Source organism: Eulemur rufifrons, chromosome 4 (assembly GCF_041146395.1).
Source record: "Eulemur rufifrons isolate Redbay chromosome 4, OSU_ERuf_1, whole genome shotgun sequence".
Classification (NCBI taxonomy): domain Eukaryota; kingdom Metazoa; phylum Chordata; class Mammalia; order Primates; family Lemuridae; genus Eulemur; species Eulemur rufifrons.
Window position 1 is genome coordinate 19,869,753 of NC_090986.1, and position 13,448 is coordinate 19,883,200.

A 13,448-nucleotide genomic window follows, 5' to 3' on the forward strand; every position below is an offset into this window, starting at 1 on the left:
ATGTATTGTATACTTCTGTGCCTAATTATATTTATTTCCATTCTTTTTCCTCCCTCTGCTAAAAGCTTTTGCTTCTAGTTGTTGCTTTCATAGAGGCATTATTTCCACACATTTCAAACCAGAGATCTGAGCTTATTAGTTCTGTACCGCATAGCACATGGGCTTTGTGAAAGCAGTTTTTACCAACTTTAAATCTTTAAAAACATAATCTTAAACATATTTCAAAAGTTTACAATTTTTGTTGATCTGGCTCATTAGACATCAAAACCTCACACTTAACAAAAATTTTACTGCGTTTTTTAATATGCATTTCCAAAGTGGTGGCGTGTGTGTGCATGAGTGTATGTATGTATTAAGTGTGTGTATGTTACACAAAGTAAATACTCTCTGGGATTAGTTTTGGGTTTTTTTTGTTTCGTTTCCTGTATTCTATGCAAAACTTATAAAAGAATACTTGAACATGAAAACCCATCTTAAAATTGCATCAATTAACTAAATATGGATACATGTAGGATGTTTGGCATCTGGGAAATGCTCCTGTGTGTGAACTCAGGAGTGAGTGAGGATGAAACTCTCTCTTAGGAAAAGTTTTCTCTTTCTACTGCCCATACATTCCTCCTGAGTCAACAATTCCCAAGAGGGAAGCAGAATGCTATCACAAACCAGCAGTCATCCATGCCAACTAAAGGTGACTGGGTTTTCAAAAAATTAACTTGCTATTCTATAAGAAAGAGTCAAAGTTTTTTGGAACTCAAAAATAACAATTACTGTATGATAATACAGTATGTACAATAATATATATTACCCACTATCAATAGAGTATGTTTTTTCAATATGCTAACTGTGGCCTATATTTATAATTCTGAAAAATCAGGAAACTCTCAAAATGTCCAACAGATTTGGGGTCCTTACCTATGTGTTTCTGCAGCCTGGTCCTCCCTTCCCTACTTCTTGTATTGGCCCATTAAAATGATTAATTGGCAATAGGCATGCTTGGTGTTAGTGAGTTTAATCTTAACTGCATTTTGTAAAAGGAAATATTCCCTAAAAGCTTTGCTGTCACTTAAAAAAAAGAAACTTCCATACAAGAACATTCCGTAGCATTATCAAGTGCTTAGGATGTGCTACAATGTAGACTGTGCTCACCAACACAGATGGAATGCAAACAAGATATGATTTCTGTCCTCAAGAAGCCAAAAGTCCAGTAGATAGTGTCAACTACTTATAACACATGATGGTAATTACTTTCATAGAGTACTTAAAAACCTCTGTTAGAGTATCTGCATCTACTGAAAAGGAATAAGACCTATATTCATGGTGGGAGAAATCACTCTAATATGCTTTTTGTTTATTCCCCACCCCCAGTTCTAGGAGGCAGACATTATTATTATATACCCTTAAAAAAAAAGAAAAGATTCAGGCACAGAAGCCAAGTAACCTGCCCCAGGTCTCCCAGCATGCACGGGAGCTACAGACTGGGCTTTGAAAGATGAGCAGAGTTCCCTGAGAGACAAAAGAACAAGGGGGAGTGTGCACGCTGCCTGTGCTTGTGATTTATGTGCTGCTTGACGAGGCAGGAAGGGGACAAATGTGCTGGAGAGAAAGTCCACAGTGGGTTTAGACAAAGGCGGCCCTCCCTGGCTTGAATGCAGTGTAAATAGGGCAAAATGGGGGTAAGGTGGTAAAACTTGGATGCAAAGAAAATAAATGCACAAATAAACATAGATACACTAAGTCACATACGCAAAAACCCTAGTAGTATTACTACCCAAACTATCCAATGTTGTAGCAATAAAAAAGGTCTACATTTTACAGAAAATGCTCTATTTTTATACTTTGCCTTCATGCCTTCAGATATCCTGCGGAAGTTAGAAAAGATACCAGCATGAGCAAATCAAATATAAAATACCAAGTCTCTCTTTTTATGTATGTCAGCAACACCATCTATCTGGCAGAACTGCTTTCTTACTAAATCTTGGAACCTATCCTTGGGTAATTATTGCATGGGAAAAAGGAAAGTGGCTTCTGAGCTTTGGCAGCTATTTTGGCAGCTTGAGAAAATTTGTCTCATCCATTATTAAATGACATTTGAGACAATTACGGGAGCAGAAACAATAGCTTTGGATTCAAGCTGGTGCCTGGGCCACCGGCATGAGAGTCTTTCCTATAAACAATAAAGGAGAAAGAAAAAGAGCAATGTTAAGGTTTAAAAGGTCCTTAACTCCACAGTGAAGGACATGGGGAGGAGACGCCAAGTTTCTCTGGATCCTTACTGGGGACAGCGGTCTTCCTCATCTGCTGTATATTCTGATGCTGTTAGTACTGGATCCCTATTTTTGGGTTTCTGGGTCTCTAACTGGCCACCTGGAGCATACCCTTCACACTAAATCCCTCCTACTGAGCACAGGCGTGAAGGCATGGTGTGCAGGTCAGAACCCACATCTGGTTTTTCCTTGTGCTCTCTGCCGCCTGGCCACGGACTTTCTGCTCAGATTGTGTTTGGTTAATGACCACGGGAAGTCCCACTCTCCAGCCCCCACTAAAAAAGACAGGACCATGACCTGGGGCTATCCAAGGCACCACCACTGTGGGAACGTCTCAAGGTAACCAGTCTGGGAAATGACTTCTGAGACAGAGACCAAACCACCATCCCATTTTTAAAAATTATTTGTTTTGTCTGAATATAAAAGCAAATACTAGTTTTTTTTTAAATGTTCGTGTAAAAGTAACAATGCTATAAAGAGGAAAGTGGAAAATCGCCCATAAACCCATCCCTCAGAGATAACCAGGATTAATATTTTGGTGCATACCCTGTATGACTATTTTTATGCCTGTCTTTCCATCTGGCTAGCTCTTTGACTATCCATTTCTTCATTTACATACAAAAATATATAAAATACTTTCTTTTCAAAAATGAAGTCATACAGATATATTGTTTCTTCCTTAACAATATAGTGTGCTCACTTTCCTGTGTACACACAGACCTACATCATCATTATTAAGAGTTGCACAGTAGCCTAGTGAGTGAAAAATACTGTAATCTATTCAACTAAAGACTGGGTTTTCAAAAAATTAATTTGTTATTCTATAAGGAAGACTGAAAGTTTCCTAGAACTCAAAAAATAGCAATAATTACTGTATGACAATACAGTATGTACAATAATATATATTGTCCACTATCAATAGAGCATGGTTTTTAAAGATGCTAACAGTGGCTTATATTTATAATTCTGAAAAATCAGAAAACACTCAAAATGTCCAAAAATGAGAGAAGAATGAACTAATCTATAGTCCCAACTGTTTAATGAACAATTATAATATTCATTTATAGGCATTAAAAATGTTTGTAAAACTGTATAATACCTTCAGAAAATATTTACATTATAATAATATACAGGGAAATATTACATATTTACTATGACTGTAATACAAACTAAAATAAAGAAAATAACCCCCAAAAGTTCAGCATGGTTCTCCATGAAGGATAAAACTAGAGATAAACTTTTTCATCCTTTTATTTTCTGTATTTCTCAAAATTTCTATAATGAGCATGTATTATGTTTACAAATTAAAGAATCTCTATTATTTAAAAAGAAAAATAAAGTGCTATTTTGTTTGGTCTTCCAAGAATGGTAACAGATTCATAGGGATCCAGGCCATGCTCTGGCCACACCCCTTGTCCTTGCCAGGGCACAGGACTGCCAGTGACCAGCATTTCAGGGCACCTTGCATGGTCCAGGAACCCAGAGAGGCTAACCAAGCAGGCCTCATCCTTCCCTCCCCCTGCTCTAATTACCTACATGACCTGGGGAAGGTTCACTCACAGCCAACCCGCTGGGTATGCACTTGGCTTTGCTGAACAGGCAAACCTTATTGGTACTGGGAAGATTAGCTTCGTCACAGCAAAACCGAGGTTGCACTTCTCATTAAAGCCTCAGACGGGGGAAACATCAAGACAGTCAACAAGTACAGGATCACATAACTGAAAGCGACTTTGAGAATCTCCCAGCCCCCTTCTAGTTTTTTAAACCTCTTGGCAAGAAATTTCGCATCATCTTGAAGGCTGAAGCTGCCTGTTGACGTGGACATGATTAGGTTCTTATTAAGAATACATCTTTAAGTTTTTGGAACTTATTGAGCCTATTTCTATATCTCATATCTCTTCTACTCTTACCACTGAAGAGAGAGAAGAAAAAGGTAAAAATGAAGTTAAAGCAAGCTAGACAGCCCTTCTTGAATTCTAGGCAAACTGATAACACTGTTATTTTGATATACATTTTCTCAGTCAAAAAGTAAGACTGGAAAACACCCATGGCATAAAGTCGTTAGCCCTTGGCTCTTGGCCATTCTGTTCATTTTATTATCTGCTAATGCCATCAGCACTTTCTCCCAGATTTTCCCAGGAAAATTTCTAAAATCCGTCTCCCTAACAAAGAAAATCAGTTTCACAGGTTCAGAAGTGAACTCGTTATGACAGAGCTGGGAAACAGCACAGTGGTTAGGAGTGTAGACCCCAGGCCAGACTGACTCCACCCACTGCCAGCTGTGTAAAGTTGGACAAGTTGCTTAACTCCTCACTGTCTGATTGTGACAAGTTGAACTGTGTCCTCCAAAATGATATGCTGAAGTCCTAACCTTTGGTACCTATAAATGTGACCTTATTTGGAAGCGGGATCTTTGCAGATGTGATCAGTTAAGATGAGGTCACTAGGGTTGGCCCTGATCCTTTACGACTACTGTTCCAAGAAGGAAACCTAGACAGACACACAGGAAGACGGCTAATCAGAGTGATGCTGCCTCAGCAAAGGAACACCTGGGGCTACCAGAAGCTAAAAGAGGCAAGAAAGAATCCTCCCCTGGAGACTTCAGAGGGCGTGTGGCCATGCCGATGTCTTGATTTCTGGCTTCTAGCCCTCAGAACTGTGAAAGAATAAATTTCTACTGTTTTAAGGCACCCAGTTTTGGGTACTTTGTTATGGCAGCCCTAGGAAAGGAATACACTCATTAATACAAGAAAAGCAGTTAGAAACATGGCTGCAAATAGTAAGTACTATGTAAGTTGTCACCTTTCCCCCAACTTCCTATTCACTTATTGGTACCCTGAGTCAATCCATCTCGAAAGTTAGAAAACTGGGAGTTATTTATCTTAGACAATACCCACTTGTATCTCCTTGCACACCAACACCCAATCAGGAAGCCAAAACCCAGAAATCATGCCTCTTTGACATGATCTGAAATAGTCCCATTCTTCCTAATCCCACATGCAGTGGCTATGCCGAGTTCTTTCTAACCTCTTGACAAAGGTTCTTCAGCTGTCCCCTCCTCCCCAGGCTCATCTCTACCCCCACCCACTCTTCACAGCACCACCCCAAAGCCCCACACAGAATCAAATGAACCAGGTTCCATCCAAGGACTTGCGGAAACATTCCACGTTCATCCACCACCCCCTCTGATGTTTGAGTCAAGCAATTTAAATGACTGCTCCCCTATTCCTCCCTCCCCACCACACAACTTCTATTTCTCAGGTGTGGAAATAAGACCGTGAAACTCACTTCCGAAAGTCTGCAAGTAACTTGAGCATGTCATCATTGGATAGCTTATTGCTGTCTTGCCTGTAGATGGCAGAAAATCTGGCATTTTTGTCAAGGTTTCCAGATGCATCTTTAAACAATGTCCTGAAATAGCAAAGCAACATTTCTAAACTGGGTTTCCAAAAGACCAAAATAAACCATGTAAGCCTGGTTTCTATGGGGAGGCTAATTATTGTTCCATTGGCTATACCCAAGAGAAATCTTATTATCTAAAAACATGGACATTTATGAGGATGAGCACAATTAACTCAATTTACATAGAAAACAGTTCCAGCCAACAGTTTGTGCTTAGGAAACAACAGACACAGTCAAATGCTTAAGAAGTAGAGACCAGAAATAAAGATCACTCCAGGCTTCGCTGGACTGTCACCCACTGCCGGGGGAGGCACGTGGCAGGGCCTGGAGTGCCAGCTCTGCAGCAGACACTCCTGTCCATCCGGCTAGCCCCAGACGGCTCCTCTCTGGTCAGCATCTCTCCTCTCTGTGACTCTACTAAATGGTTTTTCAAACGTGGGGCTTACTTATTTCTCAGTTTTACACATTCACATCCTCTTTGTCTCTGAACAACAGACTAAGATTGCCAACGTATCTACCTGTCCATCTATCTATATCTATATAAAAGGTGTTCCTCTTACCTTGCTGCCCAAGCAAATGGCATTCTATACTGTCCCAGTCTTTGGCAGGCTTGCTTGGCATTCTTCAACACCTTCTGAGCCACCTTGAAGACATCAGAATGAAGACGTGAGACACTGCATCTCACTGATAGGAGAATTATGACCTAACAAGCCTTCAACACATGTTCATTAAACAAGCTCTTAGCAGATAGCATCAGAGGCATGGAAAACACATCTTACAGCAACGAATATGGCTGGATTCACACTCAGTGTACAGTTCTTTATTTAATGCATTCTCTAGCAGTGATTCTCAAAGAACACAGAATAAAGACTGTTTCCAAAATGCATATCTTTTCTTTGGCCTTCAGAGGCAACAAGTATGCTATTTCGCAGGCTTTCATACTTCCTTATGAGTAAGGACCACCTAGTATAAGGCCAATGAGTTATTAATAATTACTGTTATTTGGTATTCATGCCAAAATACATCACATTACTAGAGTTTAAACGAGAATACTAATGATTATTAAGTTTTCACAGCTCCTAATGTGCACCGGCTTGTGCAGATTCCCATAATTTGGTGAATAAGGCATCATTATAGCTACCAGCTTAAGTTAGGCCAGGGTTTTTAATTGTTATATTCCTGCTTTCTAAATATACATTACTGCTATTTTCACTTCCTAACGATCAGTTTTGGTTTGTTGTGGGTTAATACTATAGTGCACAACAAAGCTTATTTGCTTTTGGACTAAGACACGTATATATGGCAGGCCTATTATTAATCAACTATACTCTTACTGCTAAAGCAGATAACACCTAATTTTTCCAAATTTGCTTATACTATGATAATGCACTGTTATCAATGCAAAGTTTGATTAATTCAGAGAGTCAGAGTGGCAGGTTGAAGGCTCTTTTTACTTAAGTACATCAAAGTCAAACCAATTTTGGGCAATGTGCGCTCGCACCTGTGAACCAAAGTGTGCTCTAAGCTGAAGCAACAGCATCCCTGTTAGAAATGCAGAGTTTCAGGCCCTGCTCCAGTCCTCCTCGATCTAAACCTGACAAGACCTCTGGTGATCTGTGTGCAACATCAGGTTTGAGAATGGGGGACTAGAAGATTCAGGAGTAGATAATACAGTCGCCAGTCTCTAAGTCAAACAGAACCTAGCTGTGTGACTCTGTAGGTCATTAAACCTCTCCGGGGCTCCACTATCCTCACCTGAAAAATAAAGGACCTGGGCTATACTTTTCATGATCCCTCCCAGTTACAAAACTTTATGATCCTACCACAATCATGCCGTGGGAATCGCTGCCTTTGTGAGTCAACTGGAAAACACATCTGATTGAAACAGATGTCAGGGGATCATCCAGTCCCTTCCTTTCTTCCTCGGTGGGGTATATGTTCTTGCCTCCCTGGGGGCAAGTGGGGTCTCAGGTGTATGTAGTCATAGGTAAAACAGCTTACCTTCCTGGAAGGTCAATTTTATTTAAACATTTTCAGGCTCAAGATCTTCAGGTTTAACAATAATGAATATGTTGTGGAGTAAAATGTAGTATTTGCATAAAATTTTAAGCTAAATCACAAGGCTTTAATAAGCCTTCCCTGCAGCAAATGAGGACTGAGCTCTAAGACTACCCAAGGGTGCAAATAGAACATAATACATGTTAAAGTCAAGTAAAAAACATGTCTTTGCCCTTTGGGGTTTTTTCTCTTGTTTTTTCCCCATTCTTTAAAAAAAAATCTAATGGTAGATACCTACAGAGACTTTTCATAAAAGTATCCTCCAAAATGAAAACTTACTCCAAATAATGTTCTAGAGATCATCTTAGAAAACATGAAGAGACAACTCTGATAGAAAAAATCATCTCACTGTAACATCTCTGCCAAAATTTCTCTGCTGATTAAGATGGTTGAGCCTTAATTCCTGCTTTAATTTAATGCTTTGGAGGTGGTAGGAAAATGAATGCATGAATGAGCTTTACACATGGATGAGCTTAAGATCCCACAAATAACGAAGGAAAAGACTTCAACAGATGCTTGATGGACATTGGGAAGTGTGCAAAGTTTAGCCTTTAGTGATATGTGATTTTTGCAGCAATACGAGCTGCCAGATTTCAAACCGTGCATGTGGCAGGCAAAAGCAACAAAGTTGGTGTGTATGGGTCTGAGAAACGTGTTGCATACACAATCGGGGGAGTAGATCTTATCTTAGGCCTTCATTGATTATTAATCAAAACATAAAAGAGCTACCAGAGCTTCTCATCCAAGGTTTTACAGACTTGGTTTAAAAAAATAAAACAGCTTCTCTCTAGAGACCGAACTTTACTCAGCCTTTATCAGCCAAAAAGGCTTACTGTTTGAAGCAATGTGCCTGGGTAAATGGGCTTTTACTTGACTGGGGCTGTAATAAATAATGATATTTTATGTGCGTTCTGTGATTTAAGTGCCCACAGCACCATCTTGTACGTTACCTGTTTGACCCTAACACTGTCCCTCTGAGGAAGGTGGGAGCAGGTAGCTCATCATCCTTCACCCACAGATGGGACATCCAGAGCCAGACAGGAGACATGATTTGTTCAAAGTACGCAGGCTAGTTAGGCACTCAGCACCCAGGCCTTCTTACATGCAAACCTGTCCTTGAATGGCCATCCTGCATTTGGTGGACATACCTATGACATGCGAGTGCCCACAGAGAGGAGGAGAGGGAGCTATGAAGCCAACTTAGTACACCTCAGTTAGAGCCTCTGGGGTATCCACCCCCGCTGCTGATTGTCCTTGTCAATAAATCCAAGCCATCTGTCAGACGACCATATATATATTTTTTTAAAAATAGAAGAACTAAAAATACTGTAAAACTGGCAAGGACAACAGCACTCAATAGCTTACTCTAACCGGATAGCACACGTGCTAAAAAGTGACAGTCAAGTGCCCTTTGGCCACTCTAACTGTGAGACACTGAGCAGGTAACTAACCTATGTACGCCTCAGTGTTCTGAACTATGAAAGCAAATCTCAGACTGGATGACTTTGGCACATCCACACCTAGGCACCTCCCAAGTGATGAACACTACTTTGGAAAGTACATTAAACACACATCTTGTATGTTCTCCTTCCCTCTTCCACCTAAGGTCACGCCACCTCTACCACGTAACCCTGCCCCTCTAACAAAAACGAAGTGGACCTATAGGCCAGACCGTCTGAGACCAGGGCATCTCTGCCTCTCCAGCCTCACATATAAGTGTATATGGACCAAAACATAATCCCAGAACCCAAGAGGCACATCAACAAATAGAATGAGCTCTGTCTGAATACCATACATGTACTTGGTAACAGCAGAAAGTTTACTATAAAGCTGGTAATCCTTTGCAAATTATTTCAGGATGTCAGGATAGACTAGCCGAATGAAGCATTTTATTCACATATAGGACTACCTTTCATTAAAATCAACACATAAAGTTAAATAAAGAGTAAAGACATGTATTCTTCACCTTCTGACTATTATATAAACATGGCTTACATTTTGCTTCATTAAGCATTTATATTTTGAGATAAAGTCCTCTTTTCAGAGTGCTTTTTATCATCACAAAGCGTAAAAGTCATTCCTACCTTAGAAGAGTCTGAACTTTTCATATACGGCTCAGCGCAATGCGCGATGCTCCCCTGAAGGACCTTTTCAATTCTAGCCACGAGAAATATATCTGGGTGAGGACACGTGACTGAAAATATTCCCTAGGGAAACAATTTTCTTCAGTAAGTAGAATTCACAGTTGCACTAAACAAATCCCATGAACATTAAAATAGTAAAGAACAGTGAAGCAGAACAACCAGTAAGAAGCCCCCAGTGCCAGGGCCAAACTGGGTAGCTGCTCAATAGTTTATCATCAGCTCAAAAAGTCTGTGTGGTGGAAGAACTGACTAGGGCAGAGTTTAGAAAGAAGCAATGAGAAATTAAAAGCCACTAATTTCTCAGCTTGCTTTTACTATCTAATTACAAATACTGTTAATATAATTAACGGTCTAATTTACCCACTGGTGCACTACAAGGTCTCATTTTAGCACTGTCAATGTATTTATGTAATAAGCAGGATTAAGTCTGAGCGGTATGACCGCAGGCTCACAGTCCCCACCTGTTTCGGATACTGCATAGCGGCTTCGTGGAGGATGCCCTGAAGGACAGGCGGGCTCTGCCTGCTGCCGTTCATAAGAGCCGGGGACGTGGTGGCCAGCATCTGCCTCACAGAGAAATGGTTCAGGTCCACGTGGAAATCAGCAGAAATCTTTCGGTTGTATTTTATGTCAAACAGGGATAAAGTAACAAAGAAAGGCTCTACCTGAATAGAACAAAACAAAACAATTCAGGTGATCACTATGGCTCAAACAGGGAAAAAGGATGCTGCTATCAAAGGAGAAATGACGAGACCTATTTATGATTGTTGCCATAAATTACTACTAAACAGTCCCATCCTTTTTCATATAGAGAATTAGGCAATAAAATATTTTAGGAAACAATTAATTTACTTTTATGTACTCTGCTACTTAATGTATGCTCCACAGAAAGCAGACAGCTGCCTTCCCTCAAGTGTCTAAGACGAAATCTGACTCCAGGAAACACTGAGCGCAAACCTACCATCCTCATCCCTCATCACAAACATCCTGTCTCTTGAGGCTAAACAACCCTCCATATCCCGATCCAGACACTGCACCTCTCTGATGCCAGGAACTAGGATTTCTCATCCAGCCTGCACCATAAGGGCACACCTCAAACTTTTGATTATTTTTTAAAAATCTTTATTTTTTGAAAAAGAAAAATTACATTTGTAGTGGGTCCTTCTTCATTTTCAGCAACACAGCATTGCAAATTGAAAGATAAATCATTGCACTTAACAAGAATTCTTTTTCCAAACTTCTCTTCAAATGGCTTCACTTCTGGCTCAGCTGATGAGAAGTCAAGCTTCTTCAAAAGAAAACATAAATATATAATTATATTATGCTTCTATTTTAAAAAATCTCATCATAAGTGCATCCAGAGGAAACTGCTTAAAATGTGGAAAAGCTATATATACTCATTTATTCATAACAGTGTTATTACTTTATAGTAAGATTATATAGTTTATAATAGTTACATATAATGGTCAAGCAAGTGACGATATACCTACTCGATAGATGATTATACAGACCTTAAAAATCATGGTTATGAACAACCCCAGTGTCCATCAACAGATGTGTATGGATACATACAATGTGGCATATGTACACAATGGAATATTATTTAGCCATAAAAAGGAAGGAAATCCTGACACATGCTACAACATGGATGGACCTTGAAAACTGTATGTTAAGTGAAAGAAACCAGACACAAAAGGACAAATACTGCATGATTCCGCACTTCTAAGGTCCCTAAAATAAACAAGTTCACAGAGCAGAATAGAGGTTACCAGGGAATGGGGGAAGGAGGATTGGGGCATTATTATTTAGTACACAGATTCAGTTTGGGAAAATGAGAAAGTTCTGGAAATCGGTGCGGGTAATGGTTACACAACAATAAGAATGTATTTAATGCCACTAAACTGTACACTTAAAAATGGTTAAAATGGTAAATTTTATATTATGTATATTTTATCAAAATAAGTAAAAATTACCTAAAAGCAAGGAAAAAAACATATACACACATTCATATGGTTATAAGATCTGTAAAGAAATACAGAAAAATACTTTTATTACAATTAAATGGAAAAAGAAGGTTTTGTATTTGAGACGGAGCCTCAGCTAGTTGGAAATTATCAGACTCCCAGGCATCTGCAGTGATACCTGTTATTTTCTAATGGTTATTTTAACAGGCAAATTATATGTTCTTTGTGAACTTGAGGATATCTTTGGATAAATCTCTCTCAATTTGCAACAATCATACAAATATTCACAATAGTAATGCTATGATGATGACATTATAGGTTATTTTTATTATTTTCCCCAAGTGTTCTATATTGCTATATTGCTTGTCAATCCAAAATAAACAAACTCTTCAAAGATTTTCTTGTCTCCATTTGGTTTTAAATTTTAAATATTAATATAGTTCTTACCTGGGCATCTGGGTCCAAGTAAAAAAGTTTAACTCTGCTTTCACTTTTCAGTTTGATTTCTGCTTCTCTGGTACTCTGATAACAAGATGAATAAAAATTACTCTTAACAAAATCATTTTCTTACAGAGATGTCCAAATATGTTTAAATGCTGCCCCATCCTGAAAGTTCAGGTTGCTAGAAAATTCGGGCTTATCTTGGAGAGCCGGCTGGATGTCAACAGACAGATATATTCCAGGGAATGTGCAGCACACAAGCTGAGTGCCGTGAGGGGAAAATGAAGTCAAGACACCACCTCTGCCCTTAAGAAGCTGACAACCAACTATAGAGTCAAAAACAACACAAAGAAACCAAAAGAGAATAAGCACTTATCTGTCAAGAAAGGCTTCGTAAAGTAGTGGAATATGAGATGGGCTTTGAATGAAAGGGCAGAATTTAGATAGCAAAACGGGGAAAATATGAACGTTCCAGGCTGAACAAAGCATGAACATTCCAGGCACATCACAGGTACTGAGGATGGAAATGAGCCCAGGTGGCAGAAAGGATTTAACAGGGTCCAGTTTAAGACTGGGTACAAGAAGGGGAAGAGAAAGAAATATACTTTGAATGGTGGGTAAAGAAAACTATGGCAGATCATCCCATAAATATTCACTGAGCACCTCTTATGTGCCAGGCACTGGGGACACAAGCATGAATGAACAAAGTCCCTACCCCTGAGGACACCAGCTGGGGAGACAGCGTATCAACAGGTAGTAAGAAAGACAAAAGAGAGCGTAAGGTGCAGAGGGAGCCCCCCTGCACTAGGAGGTGGGAGTCAGGAAAGATGCCCCAGAGAAGGCCCATCTTGAAGGACAAGAACATTTGGCCAGGAAAGGAGAAAGCGGCATTCTAGGAAGAGACACTGCAGGCATGAAGGGACAAGAAGTCACACATGAGCAATGACCAAGTCGTTCATTATGACCATAAAACTGGATGCGATGGAAAAGTAAAGAGAAGTGAGTCTGGGGCTTGTATACTAAGGACTGGGGATTTCATTCAGAATCCAAAATATCTGGCAATATTTTAGGCAAGAGAATAAAATCCTGAGTTCCACATTTTAAAAGCATCACTTGAGTAAGGCTGAGGCAATGGATTAAAAAGAGTAAGACCAGGAGGCTCACAGTATCGTTCT

The 13,448-nt window shown here is 39.6% G+C and overlaps 1 protein-coding gene across 12 annotated transcripts in view; it reads right to left on the bottom strand.

Annotated features, from left to right (window-relative positions):
• Window positions 1–13,448, bottom strand: part of DOCK9 (dedicator of cytokinesis 9) — a 267,093-nt gene that overhangs the window by 88,919 nt on the left and 164,726 nt on the right. For all 12 annotated transcript variants that reach the window (XM_069467604.1, XM_069467598.1, XM_069467602.1 and 9 more), the window contains exons 10-15: window positions 12,280–12,354; window positions 11,016–11,156; window positions 10,330–10,533; window positions 9,809–9,931; window positions 6,227–6,309; window positions 5,553–5,675 (exon numbers count right to left, since the gene is read on the bottom strand). In XM_069467604.1, the coding sequence (XP_069323705.1) occupies window positions 5,553–5,675; window positions 6,227–6,309; window positions 9,809–9,931; window positions 10,330–10,533; window positions 11,016–11,156; window positions 12,280–12,354 (749 nt within the window). The remainder of the gene's footprint in view (window positions 1–5,552; window positions 5,676–6,226; window positions 6,310–9,808; window positions 9,932–10,329; window positions 10,534–11,015; window positions 11,157–12,279; window positions 12,355–13,448) is intronic.